We start from the raw sequence: 14,088 nt of genomic DNA on the forward strand, positions 1-14,088 counted from the left end.
ACGATGAGCCCCGGGCGATTTCCCACAGAGACATCTGAACATGAACGTGCACACACACAAACACACACACACACACACACACACACAAACACACACACACACACACACACACACACACATACACACACACAAACACACACACACACACACACACAAACACAAACACACACACAAACACACACACACAAACAGTGTGATTAAATCATGTTATATAACATGGACCAGCAGGACACGGTCTTCTGTCCAGAACCGGGACCCGACCGGTCCGACAGGAGGGGACGGATCCTGTCCAGAACCGGGACCCGACGGGTCCGACAGGAGGGGACGGATCCTGTCCAGAACCGGGACCCGACGGGTCCGACAGGACGGGACGGATCCTGTCCAGAACCGGGACCCGACGGGTCCGACCGGAGGGGACGGATCCTGTCCAGAACCGGGACCCGACCGGTCCGACAGGAGGGGACGGATCCTGTCCAGAACCGGGACCCGACGGGTCCGACAGGACGGGACGGATCCTGTCCAGAACCGGGACCCGACCGGTCCGACAGGAGGGGACGGATCCTGTCCAGAACCGGGACCCGACGGGTCCGACAGGACGGGACGGATCCTGTCCAGAACCGGGACCCGACCGGTCCGACAGGAGGGGACGGATCCTGTCCAGAACCGGGACCCGACGGGTCCGACAGGAGGGGACGGATCCTGTCCAGAACCGGGACCCGACGGGTCCGACAGGACGGGACGGATCCTGTCCAGAACCGGGACCCGACCGGTCCGACAGGAGGGGACGGATCCTGTCCAGAACCGGGACCCGACGGGTCCGACAGGACGGGACGGATCCTGTCCAGAACCGGGACCCGACCGGTCCGACAGGAGGGGACGGATCCTGTCCAGAACCGGGACCCGACCGGTCCGACAGGACGGGACGGATCCTGTCCAGAACCGGGACCCGACCGGTCCGACCGGAGGGGACGGATCCAGTACTTTCCAGTAGAACCGTACCTGGAAAGTCCTTCAAGGATCCTGGAGAACGGTTGTTTTGAGGCCATGATCCGACCCCATGACCTGCTGGTTGACCCCTCCAGCCCGTCAGACGGAGCTCCGCCCCTTCACCGTGACCCCCCCCCCCCCCCCCCCCCCATGTGGCTCAGGTGGTTTACTGGGGACAGCAGGTAAAACACCAGAACACGCGTGATCTGCTGCACATATGAAGCAGAGACGGCCGTCTGGAACGTGTGTGAAGGGAGGAGCGGCGAGCAGCTGCATACCTGTGAGGTGGGTCCGTGACCCCGCCCCCCACCTGGATCCTTTAAAAGCAGCTGCCGGCTCCGGTTCTCCTCACTTCTCTCCTCTCCTGAGAAGACAGACTGACAAGCACCTCCTCCTCTTCTACTCCATCATGACGACCACGATGTTCTCCTCCTCCTCACGGAGCTCCATGATGGGCGGCGGCCTCGGGCGGGCCTCCTTCGGGTCCGGCAGGGGCATGAGCTCATTCAGCGTGGCCGGAGGGGCGGGCGGCGCCGGCGTCAGGGTCTCCCAGGCCAGCCGGAGCTTCTCTGCCGGCGGTGGAGGATTCGGATTTGGCGGAGGAGCAGGTGCAGGTTTTGGTGGGGGTTCCGGACTCGGCGGAGGCGCAGGATTCGGGGCGGGCTTCGGAGGCGGAGCCGGGATGGACGACAGCCTCATTGGCAACGAAAAGTTCACCATGCAGAACCTGAACGACCGCCTGGCCACCTACCTGGCCAAGGTGGCGGCTCTGGAGAAGGCCAACGCTGATCTGGAGCTGAAGATCCGCCAGTTCGCCGAGACCAAGATCGGGCCGTCCACCCGGGACTTCAGTGCCTTCTTCGTCACCATTGCAGAGCTGCAGGGCAAGGTGAGGACCAGGCGTTGTCCGGGTTGCACTCCATCTGCAGGTCAGAGATACCGTCACACAGCCACCGTTGCAGCTTGTTCCCATGGTAACAGAGACAGTTGTCAATCAAAAGAGAAATTTTTACTGATTCGAAATGTCTGATTTTTCCAAACTGAAGCGGAGATAAGAAAAAAGGTTAAGTGGCTCATCATCTTCATCTTCATCTTCGTGGTGGTGAAAGAGGAGACATCACTGTAATCCGAGGCTCTGAGAAGCTTCTCAGGGTTTCCTCTGATTGGCTGGAGGCCAAACCACACCTGAAAACTGACGATGATCCTTCAGCAATAAACAATCTCGGTCTTTTCTCCTTCACTTTGTTTTCTCCTGACGTCACTGGTTTCTCGTTTCCAGATCCAGGACGCCATCATCGCCAGAGGCACCATCATGCTGAGCATCGACAACGCCAGACTGGCCCAGGACGACTTCAGGATGAAGTGAGCCAGAACTTCCATCTTCATCTTCCTCTCTGTGCAGCTCTGTGGTCATCATGTCTCTTCTCAGTTTATCATCTTGTTTATCAGCTCCTCCTGCAGGCAGCTGGATACTGCAGCTCCTCCTGCAGGCAGCTTGGAGGCTCTGCAGCTCCTCCTGCAGGCAGCTTGGAGGCTCTGCAGCTCCTCCTGCAGGCAGCTTGGAGGCTCTGCAGCTCCTCCTGCAGGCAGCTGGATACTGCAGCTCCTCCTGCAGGCTGCTGGAGGTACTGCAGCTCCTCCTGCAGGCAGCTTGGAGGCTCTGCAGCTCCTCCTGCAGGCAGCTGGATACTGCAGCTCCTCCTGCAGGCAGCTTGGAGGCTCTGCAGCTCCTCCTGCAGGCAGCTTGGAGGCTCTGCAGCTCCTCCTGCAGGCAGCAGGAGGCTCTGCAGCTCCTCCTGCAGGCAGCTGGATACTGCAGCTCCTCCTGCAGGCTGCTGGAGGTACTGCAGCTCCTCCTGCAGGCAGCTTGGAGGCTCTGCAGCTCCTCCTGCAGGCTGCTGGAGGTACTGCAGCTCCTCCTGCAGGCAGCTTGGAGGCTCTGCAGCTCCTCCTGCAGGTAGCTGGAGGTACTGCAGCTCCTCCTGCAGGTAGCTGGAGGTACTGCAGCTCCTCCTGCAGGCAGCTTGGAGGTACTGCAGCTCCTCCTGCAGGCAGCTTGGAGGTACTGCAGCTCCTCCTGCAGGCAGCTTGGAGGCTCTGCAGCTCCTCCTGCAGGCAGCTTGGAGGTACTGCAGCTCCTCCTGCAGGCAGCTTGGAGGTACTGCAGCTCCTCCTGCAGGCTGCTGGAGGTACTGCAGCTCCTCCTGCAGGCAGCTTGGAGGCTCTGCAGCTCCTCCTGCAGGCTGCTGGAGGTACTGCAGCTCCTCCTGCAGGCAGCTTGGAGGTACTGCAGCTCCTCCTGCAGGCAGCTTGGAGGTACTGCAGCTCCTCCTGCAGGCAGCTTGGAGGTACTGCAGCTCCTCCTGCAGGCAGCTTGGAGGCTCTGCAGCTCCTCCTGCAGGCAGCTCGGAGGTACTGCAGCTCCTCCTGCAGGCAGCTGGATACTGCAGCTCCTCCTGCAGGCAGCTTGGAGGCTCTGCAGCTCCTCCTGCAGGCAGCTGGATACTGCAGCTCCTCCTGCAGGCAGCTGGAGGCTCTGCAGCTCCTCCTGCAGGCAGCTGGAGGCTCTGCAGCTCCTCCTGCAGGCAGCTGGATACTGCAGCTCCTCCTGCAGGCAGCTGGAGGCTCTGCAGCTCCTCCTGCAGGCAGCTGGAGGCTCTGCAGCTCCTCCTGCAGGCAGCTGGAGGCTCTGCAGCTCCTCCTGCAGGCAGCTGGATACTGCAGCTCCTCCTGCAGGCAGTTGGAGGTTCTGCAGCTCCTCCTGCAGGCAGCTGGATACTGCAGCTCCTCCTGCAGGCAGCTGGAGGTACTGCAGCTCCTCCTGCAGGCAGCTCGGAGGTACTGCAGCTCCTCCTGCAGGCTGCTGGAGGTACTGCAGCTCCTCCTGCAGGCAGCTTGGAGGTACTGCAGCTCCTCCTGCAGGCAGCTCGGAGGTACTGCAGCTCCTCCTGCAGGCAGCTTGGAGGCTCTGCAGCTCCTCCTGCAGGCAGCTGGATACTGCAGCTCCTCCTGCAGGCAGCTGGAGGCTCTGCAGCACCTCCTGCAGGCAGCTGGATACTGCAGCTCCTCCTGCAGGCAGCTGGATACTGCAGCTCCTCCTGCAGGCAGTTGGAGGTTCTGCAGCTCCTCCTGCAGGCAGCTGGAGGCTCTGCAGCTCCTCCTGCAGGCAGCTGGAGGCTCTGCAGCTCCTCCTGCAGGTAGCTGGAGGTACTGCAGCTCCTCCTGCAGGCAGCTTGGAGGTACTGCAGCTCCTCCTGCAGGCAGCTTGGAGGTACTGCAGCTCCTCCTGCAGGTAGCTGGAGGTACTGCAGCTCCTCCTGCAGGCAGCTTGGAGGTACTGCAGCTCCTCCTGCAGGCAGCTTGGAGGTACTGCAGCTCCTCCTGCAGGCAGCTTGGAGGTACTGCAGCTCCTCCTGCAGGCAGCTTGGAGGTACTGCAGCTCCTCCTGCAGGCAGCTTGGAGGTACTGCAGCTCCTCCTGCAGGCAGCTTGGAGGTACTGCAGCTCCTCCTGCAGGCAGCTGGAGGTTCTGCAGCTCCTCTTGCAGGCAGCTGGAGGTTCTGCAGCTCCTCCTGCAGGCAGCTGGATACTGCAGCTCCTCCTGCAGGCAGCTTGGAGGTACTGCAGCTCCTCCTGCAGGCAGCTGGAGGTTCTGCAGCTCCTCTTGCAGGCAGCTGGAGGTACTGCAGCTCCTCCTGCAGGCAGCTGGATACTGCAGCTCCTCTTGCAGGCAGCTTGGAGGTACTGCAGCTCCTCCTGCAGGCAGCTTGGAGGTACTGCAGCTCCTCCTGCAGGCAGCTTGGAGGTACTGCAGCTCCTCCTGCAGGCAGCTTGGAGGTACTGCAGCTCCTCCTGCAGGCAGCTTGGAGGTACTGCAGCTCCTCCTGCAGGTAGCTGGAGGTACTGCAGCTCCTCCTGCAGGCAGCTTGGAGGTACTGCAGCTCCTCCTGCAGGCAGCTGGATACTGCAGCTCCTCCTGCAGGCAGCTTGGAGGCTCTGCAGCTCCTCCTGCAGGCTGCTGGAGGTACTGCAGCTCCTCCTGCAGGCAGCTTGGAGGTACTGCAGCTCCTCCTGCAGGCAGCTTGGAGGTACTGCAGCTCCTCCTGCAGGCAGCTTGGAGGCTCTGCAGCTCCTCCTGCAGGCAGCTCGGAGGTACTGCAGCTCCTCCTGCAGGCAGCTGGATACTGCAGCTCCTCCTGCAGGCAGCTTGGAGGCTCTGCAGCTCCTCCTGCAGGCAGCTGGATACTGCAGCTCCTCCTGCAGGCAGCTGGAGGCTCTGCAGCTCCTCCTGCAGGCAGCTGGATACTGCAGCTCCTCCTGCAGGCAGCTGGAGGCTCTGCAGCTCCTCCTGCAGGCAGCTGGATACTGCAGCTCCTCCTGCAGGCAGCTGGAGGCTCTGCAGCTCCTCCTGCAGGCAGCTGGAGGCTCTGCAGCTCCTCCTGCAGGCAGCTGGATACTGCAGCTCCTCCTGCAGGCAGTTGGAGGTTCTGCAGCTCCTCCTGCAGGCAGTTGGAGGTTCTGCAGCTCCTCCTGCAGGCAGCTGGATACTGCAGCTCCTCCTGCAGGCAGCTGGAGGTACTGCAGCTCCTCCTGCAGGCAGCTCGGAGGTACTGCAGCTCCTCCTGCAGGCAGCTTGGAGGTACTGCAGCTCCTCCTGCAGGCAGCTCGGAGGTACTGCAGCTCCTCCTGCAGGCAGCTTGGAGGCTCTGCAGCTCCTCCTGCAGGCAGCTTGATACTGCAGCTCCTCCTGCAGGCAGCTGGAGGCTCTGCAGCACCTCCTGCAGGCAGCTGGATACTGCAGCTCCTCCTGCAGGCAGCTGGATACTGCAGCTCCTCCTGCAGGCAGTTGGAGGTTCTGCAGCTCCTCCTGCAGGCAGCTGGAGGCTCTGCAGCTCCTCCTGCAGGCAGCTGGAGGCTCTGCAGCTCCTCCTGCAGGTAGCTGGAGGTACTGCAGCTCCTCCTGCAGGCAGCTTGGAGGTACTGCAGCTCCTCCTGCAGGCAGCTTGGAGGTACTGCAGCTCCTCCTGCAGGTAGCTGGAGGTACTGCAGCTCCTCCTGCAGGCAGCTTGGAGGTACTGCAGCTCCTCCTGCAGGCAGCTTGGAGGTACTGCAGCTCCTCCTGCAGGCAGCTTGGAGGTACTGCAGCTCCTCCTGCAGGCAGCTTGGAGGTACTGCAGCTCCTCCTGCAGGCAGCTTGGAGGTACTGCAGCTCCTCCTGCAGGCAGCTTGGAGGTACTGCAGCTCCTCCTGCAGGCAGCTTGGAGGTACTGCAGCTCCTCCTGCAGGCAGCTCGGAGGTACTGCAGCTCCTCCTGCAGGCTGCTGGAGGTACTGCAGCTCCTCCTGCAGGCAGCTTGGAGGTACTGCAGCTCCTCCTGCAGGCAGCTCGGAGGTACTGCAGCTCCTCCTGCAGGCAGCTTGGAGGCTCTGCAGCTCCTCCTGCAGGCAGCTGGATACTGCAGCTCCTCCTGCAGGCAGCTGGAGGCTCTGCAGCACCTCCTGCAGGCAGCTGGATACTGCAGCTCCTCCTGCAGGCAGCTGGATACTGCAGCTCCTCCTGCAGGCAGTTGGAGGTTCTGCAGCTCCTCCTGCAGGCAGCTGGAGGCTCTGCAGCTCCTCCTGCAGGTAGCTGGAGGTACTGCAGCTCCTCCTGCAGGCAGCTTGGAGGTACTGCAGCTCCTCCTGCAGGCAGCTTGGAGGTACTGCAGCTCCTCCTGCAGGTAGCTGGAGGTACTGCAGCTCCTCCTGCAGGCAGCTTGGAGGTACTGCAGCTCCTCCTGCAGGCAGCTTGGAGGTACTGCAGCTCCTCCTGCAGGCAGCTTGGAGGTACTGCAGCTCCTCCTGCAGGCAGCTTGGAGGTACTGCAGCTCCTCCTGCAGGCAGCTTGGAGGTACTGCAGCTCCTCCTGCAGGCAGCTTGGAGGTACTGCAGCTCCTCCTGCAGGCAGCTGGAGGTTCTGCAGCTCCTCTTGCAGGCAGCTGGAGGTTCTGCAGCTCCTCCTGCAGGCAGCTGGATACTGCAGCTCCTCCTGCAGGCAGCTTGGAGGTACTGCAGCTCCTCCTGCAGGCAGCTGGAGGTTCTGCAGCTCCTCCTGCAGGCAGCTTGGAGGTACTGCAGCTCCTCTTGCAGGCAGCTTGGAGGTACTGCAGCTCCTCTTGCAGGCAGCTTGGAGGTACTGCAGCTCCTCCTGCAGGCAGCTTGGAGGTACTGCAGCTCCTCCTGCAGGCAGCTTGGAGGCTCTGCAGCTCCTCCTGCAGGTAGCTGGAGGTACTGCAGCTCCTCCTGCAGGCAGCTTGGAGGTACTGCAGCTCCTCCTGCAGGCAGCTTGGAGGCTCTGCAGCTCCTCCTGCAGGCAGCTTGGAGGTACTGCAGCTCCTCCTGCAGGCAGCTTGGAGGTACTGCAGCTCCTCCTGCAGGCAGCTTGGAGGCTCTGCAGCTCCTCCTGCAGGCAGCTCGGAGGTACTGCAGCTCCTCCTGCAGGCAGCTGGATACTGCAGCTCCTCCTGCAGGCAGCTTGGAGGCTCTGCAGCTCCTCCTGCAGGCAGCTGGATACTGCAGCTCCTCCTGCAGGCAGCTGGAGGCTCTGCAGCTCCTCCTGCAGGCAGCTGGATACTGCAGCTCCTCCTGCAGGCAGCTGGAGGCTCTGCAGCTCCTCCTGCAGGCAGCTGGATACTGCAGCTCCTCCTGCAGGCAGCTGGAGGCTCTGCAGCTCCTCCTGCAGGCAGCTGGAGGCTCTGCAGCTCCTCCTGCAGGCAGCTGGATACTGCAGCTCCTCCTGCAGGCAGTTGGAGGTTCTGCAGCTCCTCCTGCAGGCAGTTGGAGGTTCTGCAGCTCCTCCTGCAGGCAGCTGGATACTGCAGCTCCTCCTGCAGGCAGCTGGAGGTACTGCAGCTCCTCCTGCAGGCAGCTCGGAGGTACTGCAGCTCCTCCTGCAGGCAGCTTGGAGGTACTGCAGCTCCTCCTGCAGGCAGCTCGGAGGTACTGCAGCTCCTCCTGCAGGCAGCTTGGAGGCTCTGCAGCTCCTCCTGCAGGCAGCTTGATACTGCAGCTCCTCCTGCAGGCAGCTGGAGGCTCTGCAGCACCTCCTGCAGGCAGCTGGATACTGCAGCTCCTCCTGCAGGCAGCTGGATACTGCAGCTCCTCCTGCAGGCAGTTGGAGGTTCTGCAGCTCCTCCTGCAGGCAGCTGGAGGCTCTGCAGCTCCTCCTGCAGGCAGCTGGAGGCTCTGCAGCTCCTCCTGCAGGTAGCTGGAGGTACTGCAGCTCCTCCTGCAGGCAGCTTGGAGGTACTGCAGCTCCTCCTGCAGGCAGCTTGGAGGTACTGCAGCTCCTCCTGCAGGTAGCTGGAGGTACTGCAGCTCCTCCTGCAGGCAGCTTGGAGGTACTGCAGCTCCTCCTGCAGGCAGCTTGGAGGTACTGCAGCTCCTCCTGCAGGCAGCTTGGAGGTACTGCAGCTCCTCCTGCAGGCAGCTTGGAGGTACTGCAGCTCCTCCTGCAGGCAGCTTGGAGGTACTGCAGCTCCTCCTGCAGGCAGCTTGGAGGTACTGCAGCTCCTCCTGCAGGCAGCTTGGAGGTACTGCAGCTCCTCCTGCAGGCAGCTGGAGGTTCTGCAGCTCCTCTTGCAGGCAGCTGGAGGTTCTGCAGCTCCTCCTGCAGGCAGCTGGATACTGCAGCTCCTCCTGCAGGCAGCTGGATACTGCAGCTCCTCCTGCAGGCAGCTTGGAGGCTCTGCAGCTCCTCCTGCAGGCAGCTGGATACTGCAGCTCCTCTTGCAGGCAGCTTGGAGGTACTGCAGCTCCTCCTGCAGGCAGCTTGGAGGTACTGCAGCTCCTCCTGCAGGCAGCTTGGAGGTACTGCAGCTCCTCCTGCAGGCAGCTTCGAGGCTCTGCAGCTCCTCCTGCAGGCAGCATTTTGTACATATTTTTCAGTTTTTATTGTCTCAGTTTTCTGTTTTACTGTTATCTGGCTGTAAGTCTAATGGATGTGTTCAAACTCTTCAGGTTTGACAACGAGCTGTCCATGCGTCAGTCGGTGGAGGCTGACATTGCCGGGCTGAAAATGCTGCTGGGGGAGGTGGGCATGGCCAAGACTGACCTGAGCATGCAGATCGAGGGCCTGAAGGACGAGCTGGTGTCCATGAAGAAGAACCACGAGGAGGTCAACATCTCCTGATCAACTTCAAACATGAAACCTGGCTTCATTTGTCACAAACATCTTCATGTGAGAAGTATTTATCGGTCCGACCAGAGATTTCCTCTTCCTGCAGGACTTGGTGTCCATGCGTGGCCAGATGACCGGCCAGGTCAACGTGGAGGTAGATGCTGCTCCTCAGGAAGATCTCACCAAGGTCATGGAGGAGATTAGAGAACACTATGAAGCTGTTGCCAACAAAAACCGCAAAGAGCTGGAAGGCTGGTTCCAAAACAAGGTAGGAGACACACCGGGTTAAATACACGGGCCTGCCGAGTTCAGCTTGTTGACGTCGTTTTCTCCTCCGCAGACCGAAACTCTGTCAAAGGAGGTGGCAACTACAGAGATGACGCTGAAGACAACAACCACAGAGGTGAAGGATGTGAAGAGTCAGCTTCAGTCTCTGGAGATTGAGCTCCAGTCTCAAACCAGCATGGTGAGGCCGACCAAAAACACAAAACCGATGACGTTCACGACCAAAACAGACCTTTAAATGTAGATCTTTGTCCTCTAACATGACCGTCTCCTCACAGAAAACCTCTCTAGAAGCCTCACTGGCTGACGTTCAGAACCGCTTCGCCATTCAGATGAACGGCTACCAAATGCAGGTGAGATGAACTCCACAGGTGGTGTTGAGGAATGTTAACTTCTATGAACTCCAATGCTGACATGCGTTACCTGTGCAGGTGTCGTCTCTGGAGGAGCAGCTGGTGCAGCTGAGGGCCGACCTGGAGCGGCAGGGCCAGGAGTACCAGATGCTGCTGGACATCAAGACCAGGCTGGAGATGGAGATCGCCGAGTACAGGAGGCTGCTGGACGGGGAGGCATTAGGCCTGTAAGGAGACTGAACTGTGAATGGAGAAAGTGCGCATGTTTTACTGCAGCGCTATAATTTACCTGCGGAACATAATTAATCAGAGCAAATTCATCTGTACATCCCGTCAGCCCGCCGCACCAACATCAGCACACGCTTTCTTATCCTCTTCTAATCTAATTCATTTTAGCTCATTTTTATCTGAAAACTCTCAAATGAAAGAATATGACGCGTCCTGTTTACAGTTTGGAGTTTCAATCAGAAAACAATTAAACTCAATCGATTTATTAGCTGAAATAATCAGAAAATGGCCCAAGTATTTCAGAACGACTATAGCAGCCAGAACTACCTCCAAATGTCACTATAGCAACTGTTATGACCTGCAGATGTCACCTAGAAACAACATAAGGACCAAAGTAAAGACTTTAACACGACATAAAACAAATTGTTTATGGTGTAAACAAAACAACAGGAAGTAGTAGCAGCAGTTTGAAAGAGACTTTTGGGATTCAAAGCTTCTGGTTGAAACAGACTTTCAGCTTCTTCTTTCTCTCTCGCTCGCAGGTCTTCCTCCTCCTCTTCTACCACTTCTTCTTCAGTCACAACCGTGACCACCAAAACAATGATCAAAGAGATCATCGAGGACATCTGATCTACGGCTGCCTGATTGGAGGGGACGGAGTCAAAAGTCAGCCTATCACCTTCTTGCCTGCTGGAGCGGAGAACAACTCCACCTGATGAGGAGCGTTCCATCTTCATCTTTCACTCATTTTCTGCTAAAAATCAAACCACTGTCGGTTAAAATGGATTTCTGAGAAACTCCTGAGTATCTGCTGGAAAAGCCACAAAACCTGTCTGTCTTCCAGAAATAAAACGCTAAAGCTACGACCAGACGTCTTCTTTGTGTGTCATAAAACCCGATCATAGAAACAAAGCCCTGAAAATCCACCCAGATGAAACAGAAAAAATATTGCATTTTAATCTGTTTTTTTATTTCCATAAATATATCTGAAACCACAGATTTAGCAAATATAAAAGTAAAAATGGACCAGATGCTGCTTTTGCCGTTACGTTACGTCAGCTTCAGCTTTACGCTCAGCGTTTGAGGGAAAAACATAAAACTGCAAATAACTTAAACAAGAAGCTGAAACTGTTCCTCATTCCAACTGAAAACTTCTATTTTACATTTTTAATCTTCTTAAGCTCACAAGACAATTTGGTTAATTTATTCTTTCCCAGTTTAACCAGTAGCTTTCTGAAGCTGAAACTCGTCCAAATATGTGATATGTACATAATGTTGATTTTCCTGATGACCAAAGTGGAGACGCTGCATTACACACTGAATTCAGTTGCATATGTGGCTGATCAAGAGTTATGGATCAAATACTGATTTATGTTTAGGCCAAACTTCTTTTTTCAAATCAAATCAAACTTTATTTATAAATCACGTTTTCCACAGTAACACAAAGTGCTGTGCACATAAAAACACAACAAAGAAAAATGCATCAACCGCGATCTTCCCACACAGTCTAACACACACACATATTTCCATTTCCATTCTTTATCATCACACATACATCTAATGAAGTGCTGGTGAACACAGAGCAGCCCGTTAAGGAAAACACAGGAGCCTTCTGAACCAGGACACAACCAAACCACATCAGCACTGGCCCCGGCCTGACGACCAGCTCGGACACCAGCACAGGAACCAGTACGGGAACCAGTTTAGGAACCAGAACAGGAACTAGCTTGAGAACCAGCTTGGAAATTAGCATGAGAACCGGCTCAGAATCAAGCACGGGAACCAGTTTAAGAACCAGCACGGGAACCAGTTTAGCAATCAGCACGGGAACCAGCTTGGAAATTAGCATGAGAACCAGTATGGGAACCAGTTTAGGAATCAGCATGGGAACCAGTTTAGGAATCAGCACGGGAACCAGTTTAGGAATCAGCACGGGAACCAGTTTGAAAATTAGCATGAGAACCAGTATGGGAACCAGTTTAGGAATCAGCATGGGAACCAGTTTAGGAATCAGCACGGGAACCAGTTTAGGAATCAGCACGGGAACCAGTTTGAAAATTAGCATGAGAACCAGTACGGGAACCAGTTTAGGAATCAGCACAGGAAGCAGCATGGGAACAAGAACGGGAACCAGTTTAGGAATCAGCACAGGAACCAGTTTGAAAATTAGCATGAGAACCAGTACGGGAACCAGTTAAGGAATCAGCACGGGTACCAGCACAGGAATCAGCATGGGAACCAGCACAGGAACCAGTTTAAGAACCAGCACAGGAACCAGTTTGAAAACCAGCTCGGAAACAAGCACTGCAACTAGTACGGGAATCAGTTTAGGAACCAGTTTAGGAATCAGCACGGTAACCAGCACAGGAAGCAGCATGGGAACAACAATGGGAACCATTTTAGGAACTGGCACAGGAACCAGTTTAAGAAACAGGACAGGAACCAGTTTTAGAACCACTTTGGGAACCAGCACAGAAACCAGCATGGGAATCAGCACAAGAACTAACACAGGAACCAGCTCAGGAACCAGTTTAGGAATCAGCATAGGAACCATTTTAGGAATCAGCATAGGAACCATTTTAGGAATCAGCATAGGAACCAGTTTGGGAATCAGCACATGAACCAGTTTGGGAATCAGCACATGAACCAGTTTGGGAACAGCACAGGAACCAGTTTGGGAACAGCACAGGAACAAACACAGGAATCAGCAAAGGAACAAACTCAGGAACCAGCTTCAGTACCAGCTTGGGAACCAGCACAGGAACTAACAAGAGAACCAGCACAGGATCCAGATCGGGAACCAGCATGGGAACCAGCTCGGGAACCAGTTTAGGAACCAGTTTAGGAACCAGCACATGAACCCGCTTGAGAACCAGCTTGGAAACAAGCACAGGAACCAGCATGGGAAACAACTTGGGAATCAGCCTGAGAACCAGCTTGGGAACCAGTTTGGGAACCAGCATTGAAACCAGCATGGGAACGAGTTCGGGAACCAGTACTGGACAGAGAAAAACTGATCTAAAACGCACAGGACAGACGGTCCTGTAGACCTGGACTGAGAAAAACTGGTCTAAAAATCGCAGGACAGAGGGTCTTGTAGACCTGGACAGAGAAAAACTGGTCTAAAACACACAGGACAGAGGGTCTTGTATACCTGGACTGAGAAAAACTGGTCTAAAACACACAGGACAGAGGGTCTTGTATACCTGGACTGAGAAAAACTGGTCTAAAACACACAGGACAGAGGGTCTTGTAGACCTGGACTGAGAAAAACTGGTCTAAAACACGCAGGACAGGGGGTCCTGTAGACCAGGACTGAGAAAAACTGGTCTAAAACACACAGGACAGAGGGTCTTGTAGACCTGGACAGAGAAAAACTGGTCTAAAACACACAGGACAGAGGGTCTTGTATACCTGGACTGAGAAAAACTGGTCTAAAACACACAGGACAGAGGGTCTTGTATACCTGGACTGAGAAAAACTGGTCTAAAACACACAGGACAGAGGGTCTTGTAGACCTGGACTGAGAAAAACTGGTCTAAAACACGCAGGACAGGGGGTCCTGTAGACCAGGACTGAGAAAAACTGGTCTAAAACACACAGGACAGAGGGTCTTGTAGACCTGGACAGAGAAAAACTGGTCTAAAACACACAGGACAGAGGGTCTTGTATACCTGGACTGAGAAAAACTGGTCTAAAACACACAGGACAGAGGGTCTTGTATACCTGGACTGAGAAAAACTGGTCTAAAACACACAGGACAGAGGGTCTTGTAGACCTGGACTGAGAAAAACTGGTCTAAAACACGCAGGACAGGGGGTCCTGTAGACCAGGACTGAGAGAGACTTCCTGTGTGGTCGCTGCCAGAGCCATGTTTTCTGAAAGAGGAATCAGTCAGATTGCATTTTACTGGTCTGCATCATGACAATCAGTCTGAGTCTTATGAGCTTCCAGAACACACTTCCTGCTCCACCACGCCCTTTAAACACCTCAACACGTGCTTTGCTGCAGGTCAGTGTTCTTTAGCTTTAGACAATATTGTGACAAGAAACCTCAGACCTGGTCTTGTGCACATCATC

The 14,088-nt window shown here is 56.2% G+C and overlaps 1 protein-coding gene across 1 annotated transcript; it reads left to right on the forward strand.

Annotated features, from left to right (window-relative positions):
• Nucleotides 1-1,360: 1,360 nt before the first annotated feature.
• Nucleotides 1,361-10,825, forward strand: LOC306765398 (keratin, type I cytoskeletal 13-like). Its single transcript, XM_079252846.1, has 8 exons — nucleotides 1,361-1,876; nucleotides 2,267-2,349; nucleotides 8,984-9,140; nucleotides 9,250-9,411; nucleotides 9,484-9,609; nucleotides 9,707-9,781; nucleotides 9,860-10,008; nucleotides 10,552-10,825. Exons 1-8 carry the CDS (start codon nucleotides 1,397-1,399, stop codon nucleotides 10,637-10,639), a joined length of 1,320 nt encoding a protein of 439 aa, XP_079108972.1. The 5' UTR covers nucleotides 1,361-1,396; the 3' UTR covers nucleotides 10,640-10,825.
• Nucleotides 10,826-14,088: the final 3,263 nt, after the last annotated feature.

The sequence above is a fragment of the Telmatherina bonti genome, assembly GCF_933228915.1.
Source record: "Telmatherina bonti genome assembly, chromosome: 14".
Taxonomy (NCBI): domain Eukaryota; kingdom Metazoa; phylum Chordata; class Actinopteri; order Atheriniformes; family Telmatherinidae; genus Telmatherina; species Telmatherina bonti.

Excerpts from the sequence above, each read along its gene's own strand:
- LOC306765398 (XM_079252846.1), top strand. The coding sequence starts at position 1,397 with ATGACGACCACGATGTTCTCCTCCTCCTCACGGAGCTCCATGATGGGC. Across the intron at positions 2,350-8,983 it reads CAGGACGACTTCAGGATGAA|GTTTGACAACGAGCTGTCCA; the intron begins GTGAGCCAGAAC and ends CAAACTCTTCAG. Across the intron at positions 9,412-9,483 it reads AAGGCTGGTTCCAAAACAAG|ACCGAAACTCTGTCAAAGGA; the intron begins GTAGGAGACACA and ends TCTCCTCCGCAG.